The sequence below is a fragment of the Nicotiana attenuata genome, chromosome 11, assembly GCF_001879085.1.
Source record: "Nicotiana attenuata strain UT chromosome 11, NIATTr2, whole genome shotgun sequence".
Taxonomy (NCBI): Eukaryota; Viridiplantae; Streptophyta; class Magnoliopsida; order Solanales; family Solanaceae; genus Nicotiana; species Nicotiana attenuata.
Genome location: NC_031999.1, coordinates 26,276,619 through 26,290,387, shown reverse-complemented (window position 1 = coordinate 26,290,387; position 13,769 = coordinate 26,276,619). Strand labels below are relative to the sequence as shown.

The following is a 13,769-nucleotide window of genomic DNA, read 5'->3' as shown; positions in this document are numbered from 1 at the left end:
CAGGATAGAACGATTTAACTCAACAGTGTATCGGTACCTAAAACTCTGGTGATCGGCGAGCCACTCGATGGTCGTAAAACACACTGGAATATTTTGTGTAGAAGAAGAAGAAGAAGATTCAGAAAATTTCGCAAGTTAATATTCTGGGATTTGAAGGTCTATTTATAGCCAACTTGGTGATGTTTCTGAAGAGGTTTGCAACCTTTCAGAATAGTCATGACTGTTGGAACAGGTGTGACCCTCTGAAGAGGTTTGCAACCTTTCATGGCTGTTGGAAATTTTTGCGGGAAATTTAAAACGAATTTAAATTAATCCGGGAAAGAAAAAACGGGCTAGACCGGACCGAGTCGCGGGTCATCCCTCCATTTCTTTTCCCACCATTTTTCATTCACACCTCTTTTGTTATTATTTATTAAATAACAAATCCAACAATCCCCACATGAATGGGACGTGTGTGTGTTTTATAAGCAAGAATTGATTACCTCTGGATAAGTAGGTTTCCCTTTGAACTTTCCGTAGTGAACTTATATTGGATATACTCGGTAATTGGTAGATTTGATATCTTTGAACCATCGAGCTTTGTTGTATACCTAGACAACATAAGTCACACAATCAATCCTTAACCATCTATGGTTCTCACGGTTGTATTCGTTTCAACCATGAACACTGCCTGGTTTCATGAGTGCTTAGAGAACGGGCCTTTACTTTCATTCTCCTTGAAGCGGCTTACACTTCACACTCACATAGGTGATTCCTAAACGTGTAATCCTAAAGACACACTATCTGGTCATATCCTGCCAGACTTAGCAAATCATTAAAAAGCTTTAAGCTTTATTGACTCATCAAAAAAGCCTTAATGCTTTACCTCGTTTTTGAACATTGTCTTCATCACGAGAATGGGTTGAGTTAGTTGACAATGTTGAACCGTCATTCATAACTTTGTTTGATCTCTTTGAACCTAGCTCTTGGGATCTCCAGTCTGCTAGGTAGAGTTACCACCATGATGACTTGTCCTAGGCCTTTAACCCCATTCCCTTTTATGATCTTTCAACCGCCTCTCTAGATAGGCCTTTTGTAAGTGGATCCGACACGTTATCTCTTGACTTTACGTAGTCTATTGTGATAACACCACTAGAGAGTAGTTGTCTAACAGTATTGTGTCTCCGTCGAATATGACGAGATTTCCCGTTATACATAACGCTCCCTGCCCTACCTATCGCCGCTTGACTATCACAATGTATACATATAGGTGCCAAAGGTTTGGGCCAAAATGGAATATCTTTCAAGAAATTCTGGAGCCATTCAGCTTTTTCACCGGCCTTGTCTAAGGCTATAAACTCAGCCTCCACTGTAGAGCGGTCAATGCACATTTGTTTGGACGATTTCCAAGACATCGCTCATCCACCGACTGTTTAGAATCGGTTGAACCGGTGATCTAATTTGCATCACTATACCCCTCTATTATCGTGGGATACTTATTGCAGTGCAAAGCATAATTTGGAGTATATTTCAAATGAACGTTCAATGCGAACTTCCTAATGTTGTAGATTAATACGTCTCGATTTTCGATTGCATATCAGATTATTGACTACACTTAATGTAGTAATTATAACAACAACTGGAATGATTGGCATCAGTTGTGGCCACAACCTTTTAATATATAACACATTTCGTAATCATTCCGCCATTTTCAAGCATTTGTATGCTATTCATTCATATGTCTATATGATATGCAAATTATAGCACCTCCATTCATGAAACAAATCCAACTTGCAATGGATTTTGGTCATGTTCATCGGTTAGTTCACCTCATTATATACCAACGTATTAATATATTCGTTCATGAACGGTCATGTCTATACAGACGTATCTTTCTATGAAAAGTCACAACCTTCAAATTGACATCATTTCATAAAAGAACTAAACAATATAAATTTTCATTCAAGAAAATGACCTTTTGAGAAAGGCATGTGACCAACTTCCGAATTAGTAGTTTCATCAACTAGTCTTTATTAAGACTAAACAACTGATGATTTTACCAACTACTATATCAATGGAGTTCAAAAATTATATAATTTAGACATTACGTCTAACATTGGCTTTTGTCATGCATAAGCTAAAAGCCCCCACATTTTAAATATTTCATCAACATATCATATATAATCAAATAATGACTATATAATTTGAAGTATTCTTAACGTAAACACATTTGTTTACACTCATTAATTTTAAAACCATTTGACAATATTATTTGGTCAAATCTCGCATGTCATTGTTTACTAAACAATTGCATCCAAACGTTACGACTTTCCCGGTTTCTCGGCCGGAGGAACAGCAGTGCGGCTTGACGAGGCTATCGTCGTTTGCACCAACAATCGCAGAAGGAATTCCATTCTCATTTGCCGTTTCTTACAGTGAACAACAGAAGAGATCAATTAATGGCAAAACCAAAATAGTAAATAATACTGTAATTAATAAACAATACGTAATAAAAACAACTGAAGTTTTTATATACTGTTTTACATAAAAAACGATGAAGTTTTATGTTCTTCAAATCGTTTTCTGAATTTCAATACCCTGATGAAGTTTTTATATCTTCAAATCAGAATAATAAAATTCAGACAGAATACAGAATATAATAAATATAATTTCCTTAAGATTGTTATTTATCTGTATTGCTATAAATTAAATAATAATCTTTCTGAAAACAGAAACAGAAAGTTAGTAGAAATTAAACTCCGAAAATAGTAAACTTATCCAAAATAAATTCTGGAAAAACGTTATAGGAACAAATCGAGCCCACTGAATACACAATGTGTCCTTAAGGAAATTATTCCCCTCAAGTACCCGAGGTTATGGAATATATCCTCCCAAGATAGAACGATTTAACTCACCAGTATATCGGTACCTAAAACTCTGGTGATCGGCGAACCACTCGATGGTCGTAAAACACACTGGAATATTTTGTGCAGAAGAAGAAGAAGAAGATTCAGAAAATTTCGTAAGTTAATATTCTGGGATTTGAAGGTCTATTTATAGCCAACTTGGTGATGTTTCTGAAGAGGTTTGCAACCTTTCAGAATAGTCATGACTGTTGGAACAGGTGTGACCCTCTGAAGAGGTTTGCAACCTTTCAGAACAGTCATGGCTGTTGGAACAGGTGTGACCCTCTGAAGAGGTTTGCAACTTTTCAGAATAGTCATGGTTGTTGGAACAAGTGTGACACTGTTTCAGAACAACCATGGCTGTTGGCATTTTTTGCGGGAAATTTAAAACGAATTTAAATTAATCCGGGAAAGAAAAACGGGCTAGACCGGACCGGGTCGCGGGTTATCCCTCCATTTCTTTTCCCACCATTTTCCATTCACACCTCTTTTGTTATTATTTATTAAATAACAAACCCAACAGTCCATTCTGGCAACTGCTCCATAACCTTTAGAGGGGGATAGAATAATTTTTTTTTATTTTCAAAAACTTATATTTTTATAATATTTTCTTTTACACCTTGATTATATTTGTTTATATATTAATATAACTTTTACATTTATGTGGTTTGGGAACTATCTAATAGCCTGTTTGGCCAAGCTTTTCCCAAGCCAAAAATGTTTTTTTTTCTTCTTCAAAAAAGTATTTTTTTTCTTAATTTGAGGTGTTTGGCCAAGCTTTTTGGGGGAAAAAGTGCTTTTGGCTAGAAGCAGAAATAATTTTGAAGAAGCAGAAAAAGTAGTTTCACCCCAGAGGCAGAAGCAGAAGCAGAAGCAGTTTTGACTTAGCAAAATATTATATACACCAAAATAACCTTACTTAGTTTAAGGTATTAAGTAATATAGAATGAATTTTGGGATGAACTTTCATATTCATTGAATGTTTTTAGATATATTCAAATTATCTTGAAAGAACAAAGTACTTTTTATTTTTATTTTTATATTTTATATTTTAATTAAATAAAATAAAAAGACTTAATTATTATCTTTATATAACATTAGCTATTAAGCAAATCTCTTCATGTCGCTATTCGTAATTGAAAAGCACTTTTTAAAAAGTTTGGCGAAGCACAAATTATTGTTTAAAAGTGTCTTTTTAAATTGATTAGCCAAATATAAACTGCTTTTCTTTAGCATGTACATTTTCATATTTTTTTTTTGGGGAATTTATTCTTATGTCCAAACGCCCACTTAGAGCTCATCCAAAGGGTTTCCGTGCGAATTTTTCCAAAAATAAAATTTGATAAGCAACATTATTGAATACTGAAATTTCCTCCTACATCTAAAGACACGGAACCCGAGGAGTCAATCAGGTTTCTTGTCTTCAAATAAGACACTCTAATGGCTCCTTAAAAAAAATGGCTCCTTAGACCTTTCTAGAGAGAGAAATATCGCAGAAAGAAAAGCAACTGGGTTTTTTTATTGAAGACGCAGCCCCTGAGACATGCATGCTACGTTTTAGACCTAATTTCTAGAGTGAGATTGAAAATTTACTTCCATTTAAGGTACATGTTTAAGCCATTTATCAATTTTTAAGCTACGTTCGTTCTATACATTTTGTGTTGATTTTGTTGGATCAGTTGCATTTATGCAGAAATTGAGCTAAAAAATGGTCTGACTAACAACACAGTGTCTCGTAGTAGTAAGTACGAAACAAGCTGGTCTTGAAATGTTTGACTACTCTTTACCATTTTTCTGTGAAATTCAGCTCAGAGAGGACTTGAATAGAAGCATATTCATTTTTTGTTGCATGTGCAATATGCAATTGGATATGATTCCTGTATAGTATAGTAAATGCTTATTGAGAATGAAGAAATTTAGTAGTAATTCCTTGTTATGCCTATTGTATTTCAGTAAAGAACCTTGTGTTTGGCATTTTGTGGGGAAGCCTTGGGTTTGTCATGAAGCATCACATTTTGACTTTTGGTTCTTTATTTGTTTTCATCCACCATCACAAAAGGATAAGGAAAATGGCATCAGCTTCTACAGATGAAGTGGTGAATGCATTGCTGGAATACTTAGTTAGTCCTCGCTTGCCTTTGAAATCTTCTGCCATTAAGGAACCTCCCTCTCTTTCTCAGCAGCACTCTGTTGCCAAACAGGTTAACAATACCTTCTCTCTTCACCTTCTATACTCATTGCCTGCCCTTCTTTTTGACCCTTGACATTTATTTGAAAAAGGAAGCATGACTGACTTTAATGTTCCTTTTTTATTTTTTATTAACTCATTGTTCCTTTCGAAAATTCCTTTTAATATAACACTTTTGAGGATGTGTTACCATAGCAGTGTGTTCAAATAACGAGAATGGACTTACTTTTTGTTTCTCAGTTCTTATTTACCTGTTATAAATTTAGAAAAGACCTTGGAATGGAGAAGATTAATTTTGTAAATTGTCCAACAAGATCTTCGGCTGGCTTCTGAATTCTTTTCCTTCTTCCTTTTTTCTGTCTTCAGTTGCATGCTGTTGTGTTACTTTACAACTACTACCAGAGGAAGCAAAATCCTCAGGCACAAAATTTAGACTTTGAGTCATTTTGCAAATTGGCTGTGACTCTAAAACCGGCTTTGGTTTCATACATGAAGTTCATGAATCAATCTGATCTAACTGGCTCCAAGGACACGGACAATGATCTTTCTGTAGCTGAAAAAGCAATTCAAGATGCTTGCAATATATCTTGCGCTTTAGATGCCTCCAAAAATGTTCCGTCTATAAACAAATGGCTAATTGCCAAAGTTTCTGTCTTATTACTAGACTCTAAGAAAGAAACTTGTTGGCTGCTTTATAGTTCTGTCACAGATGGCGTCTGGTCTCTCCTCGAAAAAAATCTTGAGCTTCCCTCTGCTGATATGGTGGAGGGAAAACATCTAAACAAAAAGAGGCGAACCAGTATGAGACCAGTGACGGTAGAGCAAAAAGATGATGACTCTGGCTTTCAGCAGTTTGCGTTTTTGGCCGTCAAGGATGCAACAGGTATGTGAATATCAGAATTCTATTTGTAATATATTTCTAGATTGGCGAAATTAATTTGTCCCTAGGCTGCTCCAGATCATAAGCTGATTTCCTAAGTTCTTAGAATGCCTTTGCTAGCAACAAGTGTCTTAAATAGTGTTTTCTCACGCCTGGGCGGAGAAAGAACTGGTCGACAGAGCTTTGACCTAGGCAGTGCGATCTTTCTGTTCCTGTTTTATAAAAATGAACTGCTTGAGTTACAGGTTTGTTCTGATTTAGAGAGCATTGTGTCATGTATTAGACTTTACTTGATATGGAGCAGGTATTTCTCGGTCTGACCTTGTGGTTTTGGAGAAGCATGTGGTATATTCACTAACTAAAGAAAAGGCAGCATCTTGCTTTTACATCATGCAATGTAAATCAATCAATCAGGGCATTCAAATTCCTGTCAAGGAGATTTTTGAGAGGTTAGTTCTTGTTTTTTTAACTGCTTTGGCTTAGAGAATAATTGGGCTTATTTTATCAAGGGTAGTTTAAGAGATGGGCTTTTTCTACAAGAACTCTTGTATCTCTAGTCTTAGAATAGCTCATTTGTTTGATGATACTGCTAATTTTTGTGAAGAAATGATGTGATGGTTTCTCAAGTTCATCAATATTTACTTTCTTTGACAGAATCACGTGAATAAGTAGAGTGATTCGTTTGTATACTCTTGTCCTTGAAGAGCAACTTAAAGTAGGTTTATGGCATTAACTATGCTGAATTTGAAGATTATAATATCGTCTTGTGTTGTTATGGGACGAACATTGAATATTGATAAACTCACAGTCAAAGAACAATCCTAAACATCCACTAGGTGAAGTCAAAAGGCGTAATTGCTTAAATAATTTGTCAGTAGCATTAATTCATATATTCTGGTACCTTTTGCTGCTAGAAAAAGAAAAGTGATAACTGTTTATCTCTGTAGTTTACAGGGTCCGTTGGTGAAAAAGAGTTCTGGTAGTTGGTCCACTACTGAAGTAGTTGAGTACTTTCATCTGCTTCCCTATGCCAATATCATGTCAGCCTTTCTTCTGAGGTACCTTCAATTTCAATTGGGCTTTGTTTGTGGTGAGTTGTCAATAGATCTTGCTTTGATAGTCATTCACTGTCTGGCTAAATTGGGTTTTCGTTCTGCTTTGATAGCCAGAGCGTAGAGGAACCAGTAAAAAAGATAGAAACAAAGACGCCTGATGAAAGTTATGAAGTTTTAATTGGAACAAAGTCAGATCGTATAAACCTAGAAATTTCAGAGGCAAAACATGGTGATGGTCGCAAAAAAGTTAGTCATTCTGCAGTTGGTCAAGAAGCAACTGCTTTAGATGGCCACCAGAGGATAAGGAAAAGTGAAGAAGCTGAGAGAGATAATTCAATTAAAAATACAGAAATTGTAGATTTCAGTGATGATAAGCTATCTGATGTCAACTTGGAATGTCTATATGATACAAGTAAAAAGGTACACCACGAAAATAGCAGAGACTATAAAGATTCAACTGCAAAAGAATTGTATGATACCATCAACCGTCCAAGGACACGAGAAGATAAAGCTGAGGAGCTGGTGAAGTCCACTAAAAGCTGTGAAATCAATGATTTTAATGGAATGGAGTTAGCTGGTGCTCATCCTGAACCTTTGGAGGTGCAAATGAATGATGATTATCACTTTTCTAGGTCTCCTACTAGGCCTCAGAGGATGGACATTGATGCTTGTATTCCCTGCTCCAAAGATGGAAACAGTAAGGATTTTAAGCTTATTACAAAGTTTTACCATCACGAGAAAAAGAGGACGAGGGTGAGTGGTGGAGAAATCATTGGAGGTGGTGTAATTTGCAAGGTAAGACATTTTCAGTTAATGTAGTAAAAGTTTTGAATTTACGATGCATTGGTCTTATTTGTTCTTAATAATCCTCCCTTTCTCTTTTCAAGAGCATTCGTGAAATTACCCACTTGGGATGAACTGGCGATCAATATTTTAAATGAAGGGAATTTCATCTAGAAATAGCACAATTTTTTAATAGAACTCTTTTTTTTTTCCCTAAGGTTTTTACGGTTGTGCATTCTGTGCTGGTTCCAAAGCAGACATTAATTCCTTTCCCTGATAAATCTGTGATACATTCAATTGCAGTTTTGGATGATATACATTCTTTATTTTAATATGTATCTTCCTCAAGCCTTGTACAGGGGAGGCATCCACTAGTAACATGAGGAAACCCAATATAGTAACATGAGGGAAAACTCTAAGGGCACTTTGTGTTAAAGAGTTTCCTCATGTTACTATATTGAACTTTATTGAATGATGCTTGAGATAGTTGTTGAAATGGTAGTTTGTAAAAGAGATACTACAAGAAGTTGACAAGGGAAAAATAATGTAGTTTTATGCCCTTATCCTAATGTGAGTACCTGGAAATAGCGAACTTTTCCTTTTAGGAAAAAATAAGTCAAAAGAATTGGATGGACTGTGTAGGAGATCTAGGCTGAGGCAATGTGTGATGGAGGATATAGTTTTATTCTTTGGGAAGGACATACGGCTGCTGCTGCCTTTTATTAGGCGTTATTGTAACTCCTTAGGCATCAAATCAAGTTGATGGAAGTCCTTTTCTTTTTCATTTTTTTTCCTGGAGATGAGAGAATCCCCTTCATTCTTCATTTCATTGTCATATTTGATACCAAGCATTATTTGCAGGCAGAAAGAACTGATGAAGGGAAGGCTGGTAAAGAGTGTGGCCTTTCCACTATCTCACCCAATCGAAATGGGATTTCAGTGGCACATACTGCACTTGTTCCTTATCAGCATGATACTATGGATATAGGCGATTTACAAACTGTTTTGGCTTCAAAAGAGAAGGCTTTAACACAAAGTGCCCTTAGAGTTCTTCTTCATAAACGAGAGAAACTGGTAATTTTATGTTTGGTATGACGTAGAATATATGTGTCAAGAGCCTTTTCATTTGTTTATTTGCTATTAATACTGCTGTTATTCCTTGATCAATTTAAATTTGATAATCAGTGTTTGGAAAGTTTGGAGATGTCCCTTTTGTTGTGTCAGGTCTTATAGACAACAGAGCAATGGGTTCCAAACTAAAATCCAATTGCTACTGTTTCCAGCTCCAATGCTCTAAATGATTAGCAATATACTTACGGCTTTTTCCTGATCTATGCTGGTGAGCTGATAATTCAATTAATATTACTTATAGGACCACATTTATTTTTTCCTTTTCCCTTCGATCTTCCTAAGTATATTTTAATCAATCTTAATTCATTGTTTTTTCATCTGACTTCTGCTTAATCCAAAATGAGACACTAGGTTCACCTATTAATTCCTCAAGTTGGACTTTTTTGTAAGACGAAGACTATGATGTATATTTTCTGAACTGACCACTTAAAATGTCAATGAATCAAGAATGTTCATCCTTCAAAATATAGTCCGGTATTATATTATGGTCCTTAGCTATGTACTTTTAATGGGCCAAAAGTCTTGTGGAGTTTTCCTTTTTCTGTCTCTTATGCCTTCTGAGTTATTTTACTATTATTTTTCTTATTTCCATTTTAAAAATTTTGTGGACTAACTTTTTAATCTGATTAGTGGAGCTTACACTTTATTTGGTTCTCAGTAATATCAAGTTGCATTCATTTCTTGGCAGTGTCATCAACAACATAAAATAGAAGATGAAATAGCATTATGTGATAAAAGTATTCAAAGAATCTTAGATGGTATGATTTCTATCTCAGGCTTTAGTAGCTTTTTTTGTTTCAGTTTCTTTGTGCTAGTATTACTCTTTTTACATGGCTTGGTACTGTATGGATCAAAATTATTTTCTTCTGCTTGTTTGTTTTTCTTCCTCTCTTGTTTGATCTTTTTTAAGAAATGAATGTCAAATGAACTAAGTTTCTATCCAAACTAGTTGCCTCTGTATCTCCTTTTAGACCCATTTTATTCCAAGCTGACACGGTGAGTGTGTAGTGGGCATGTCGTAATGAATTCAACCTTTAGGAGATTCATCATAGTTAGACTATTCTCATGCTGGTTGTCAAACCTACCCGCAACCTTCCTTTATGCATATGCTTGGGACTGAAGGAAGTCAAAACTAAAGTAATTACTCCATTTTTTGACCTCAACTAATGTATGAATATAAAACCTTGATGCATTATCATGTTAGAAATTATCAAATGCAAAAAATCAGTATTGCAGAGTTGGATAACTGAAGTACTGAACATGGAAGAGTCATAACATTGTATTTCTTCTCTCTTTGTTAAGCAATTAGATACAGTTGCTTGTGCATAAAAGCTGCACTCAAAACAACTAGAAAAGCTATGAATATTATATCTCACATCGTAAGTGTATTGCCAGTTTTATCATGTATGGACAGATGTTAGAGTTGATAACGCAACTGTTATGCATGGAGTACAGCAAAGACCCTAGGGTGCTTTGTCCTAAGTTAAGAGGGGACTAAAATGGTTTCCTTTCTCTTGCTTTCTTTTTTGTTCTCTCTGTGCTGGAGGGTGGGTGGGTGGTGAAGAGGTACGGTGTGGTTGAGAACTGTGATTAAATGAGGCTTTGGTGGCCAAGTTTCCTTGTGGAGGTTTTGATTCCTCGTCATGATTTCATAGTTTCTTGGAGTTGTGAACTACTCAGAACTGCTGTGTCATGAACTTGATCTAAATTACTGAAGGTCAATGTGCTCATGTTATTTTAAGCCTTGTAGGTGGCAAAGATAATTTGGCTTTAAAACTAGAAACGCTACTAGGCTTCTGTGATGAAATGTGCTTGAAGGATAGAGCTGCTATCCAAGAAGAAGTCCATCAACCTGACGAAGAGCTTGGATTGGTTCAACCTATGATTGGAAGGAAATTGCCCAAAGCTGTATGCACGTCACAACGTGCATCTCAGGCATGTTTTGGCATCAGAACTTGCTTGAATTCTCTCTCCTCTTTTTTCAGTGTTTGTTCCATGCTTTATAACTTGATCATTTCCATTTAGATTAATGATGTCTTGTGCTCTTGGTATGCTCAAGCATCATGTCCGATAATTTGTCCCTGTGTCCCTTAGTGTGTTGGGTGATCCTTAAGAAATGCTTGTGTTGACCATACAATACTATCAGCCTTGCCTGCACGGGACTATATGTCATCTCTTTTTTTATTGCTCACATTTTTTCCATTTTCTGAATAGCGCATCTTATGAAGCATTTACTCTGTTGTCATTTTCCCCAATTAAATGTAACAATTTTTCTTTTGGCAGGACTTGTATCAAATATGTTGTGTGAATAACTGGACGTTTCCATCATATAGTGTGTCAGCAACAGATGGTATATCATTTTTCATATATGCGAATGTTTTTTTTAAACCGGTAGAATACATTGATGTGAATATTAGATGGCTTCTGGTGTATTACTGCTACTACAGTGTGCTTGTGTATTTTTTTTTTTTTTTTAAATTTCTAATAAAGATGGTGTAACAGCTACTCGAAATGCGGTTAGCTGGAATACTTGCTTTAGGGAAATTCCACAAGGGAATGGGAGGGTAAATTTAGGGGCCATATAAGGGTGAGTTCAGGATTTAACTGTTGAGGCACCTTTTGGGTTAAAGCCCAAGAGGAAAAAACCGTGAGGCGCAAAAACCTTGAGGTGGCCCAGAGCTACCAGGCCAAAGCGGACTATACCTTGGCAGTTGGGCCTGGGCCGTGATTGATAGTTGAGAACATCTGGTTGCTGATTATAAAGATCAAATGTTTCTTGAAACAAAGAGATGGAAGTAGATCTTCCTTTAAGACAACAAAAAAGATGTGAACTTAATTTTCCTTTTGGCCTGTTGGAACCCTGATGCTGTCTTGTCTTATCACCCCTAAAACGACAAGATCACATCATTTCTATTTGCACAAGCAGTTACAAATGAGTTTATTCTGTCCAATGAACTTGGAGTAAATCAGTGTATGCTTCTCTCACTTTATTCGTCTCCCAGGCTTACATGTGCTTGTACTGGTGAATGTCTATGTGTACTTGCTCTCAAACTTTCTCACTGGCACTTCCCCTGCAACTTCTGGCACATCACTCAAACGTACTCTTCTACTCCACTGGCCTTGTCTTGGGGTTTCTAGTAATCCACCGTACCTAATGAGGGTTTTGACAACATTAACCTCATCTTCAACCATATCATGTGACGATTCTTTCATGTACTGCCCTTACCTACCCAGACCTTGCTTCACAATACGTAGTGATTTTGAAATCCTTTTAGGCATTTTAGTACAACGTGCTTCGACATATTATTGTTTATTTCCCGTAAAATAACATCATCTTTTAACATGAAACCCACTTTTGACATTTCCTTCCCTGTTATAGTTTTCATTTGTTTCTGTGGTGAAATTCCCAAGATTGTGTAACTCTCCAAGATTTTGTTACATCTTTCCATTAATGCTGCACTGCTGAACGTACTGCACTGATCTGTCGGACAAGCTAGTAACACCTATTTATTGTCTGAAACACAGTGTCCCTCTGATAAAAGGAAAACGGAAATTCCCAATATTGGCTGCTCACAACCTGATAGAATCTAGTTTTATGACATTTAATGGTACTCATTCCCTTTAAATTTCCAGATTCAACTAATCTTTTCAGTTCATTTTCTTATAGGTGGATTTCATGCTAGAGTTACTGTAAAGGGGGTTGACTTTCTATATTCTTGTGAGAGTGATCTGCATTCCAGCCCCTCTGAAGCACAGGAGTCAGCTGCATTTCAGATGATTACCAAATTACACTCGGGGGCAGATCACATGCATTAGATTGCATGATAGCAAAGAACATCAACACCAACATTTTCAAATTCTATTTCTAATGCTTCAGTTAGATACTGAAGGAACTCTATCCTGCTATCGTTTTTTTTTTTTTTTTTTTTTTAAATGCCAATTTGCTGCATTCAGTGGGTTTTGTCTGTAATTTAGTTCAAAGGCATGGCAATTCAACAACTAAATTTGGCTCTTTTCTAGGCAGCTTAGTTCTCTAGTTTCCAGGATTGTAAAATGTGGGGTATAACCCATTGCTAGCCTAATTTGACTAAGCTCATTTTAACTCAGCTAAACTTTAGAATGGATCGGGTCATGGCCAATCTAATGATTCAAATCTGTTTGACTCAAAAGATACTAATTACTTTGTAAGCGAAAACAATCAAAGGTAAATCGTAATCGAATATAATTAGACCTAGAAATATGTATTATGCTTGTGATTGTTTCAACAACTTGGATATTCGAAAGAGAGTAAGAAAAAGCTTGTTGAGAGAGAGAGAAATAGAAAGAAAAGATAGCTTATTATTGAAAAGATCCCCCTTTACAACATTGGGATTCTCCTTTATATAACAAGAGAACCCCCTCAAAAAAATAATAAAATAATACAGGGATAGGTCACGTGCTTTCGAGGAGACGACGAGACTCAAGGGCACACTTTCGCTCTGACATTCNCCGTTAGTTACGTAAGGTAAAGTTTCGACCAGTTGTTAGAAGACGGACGACGGGTCGGGGGGGGGGGGGGGGGGCGATCGTTTGAATTTGTTGATCTATTGGCGCGCAATCCCTTCCCTGAGATGACGTCACCATATGCAGGCGTCATCATTACGTGTGTTCCCGAGGAAGTACAAAAGGTGTTCTGTTGCTTGGTTTCCCGCGCCTGTTTGGGGTTTTGCCTCTTCGATTTCAACGCTACCCAACCCTATAAATAGGGAAAGGGTTCAACTTAACCTAACTTTAGATCATCTGCAAACGTTTTCCAACTATTTCAAGAAAACACTTCCTTTTTACGAAAAATCACTGCTTCCCTGAAA

The 13,769-nt window shown here is 36.3% G+C and overlaps 1 protein-coding gene across 4 annotated transcripts; it reads left to right on the top strand.

Moving 5' to 3' along the window:
* On the top strand, positions 4,214 to 13,004 carry LOC109234270. Of its 4 annotated transcripts, XM_019400176.1 has the most exons (11): positions 4,216 to 4,489; positions 4,945 to 5,086; positions 5,440 to 5,956; positions 6,258 to 6,402; positions 6,901 to 7,011; positions 7,119 to 7,803; positions 8,653 to 8,865; positions 9,611 to 9,680; positions 10,673 to 10,857; positions 11,206 to 11,272; positions 12,590 to 13,004. In XM_019400176.1, exons 2-11 carry the CDS (start codon positions 4,955 to 4,957, stop codon positions 12,736 to 12,738), a joined length of 2,274 nt encoding a protein of 757 aa, XP_019255721.1. In that variant the 5' UTR covers positions 4,216 to 4,489; positions 4,945 to 4,954; the 3' UTR covers positions 12,739 to 13,004. The 4 variants fall into 4 exon arrangements, with proteins under 4 accessions (XP_019255722.1, XP_019255724.1, XP_019255725.1 ...); XM_019400177.1 differs by lacking the exon at positions 10,673 to 10,857 and having other exon boundaries at positions 4,214 to 4,489; positions 12,590 to 12,677; XM_019400179.1 differs by lacking the exons at positions 11,206 to 11,272; positions 12,590 to 13,004 and having other exon boundaries at positions 4,214 to 4,489; positions 10,665 to 10,765.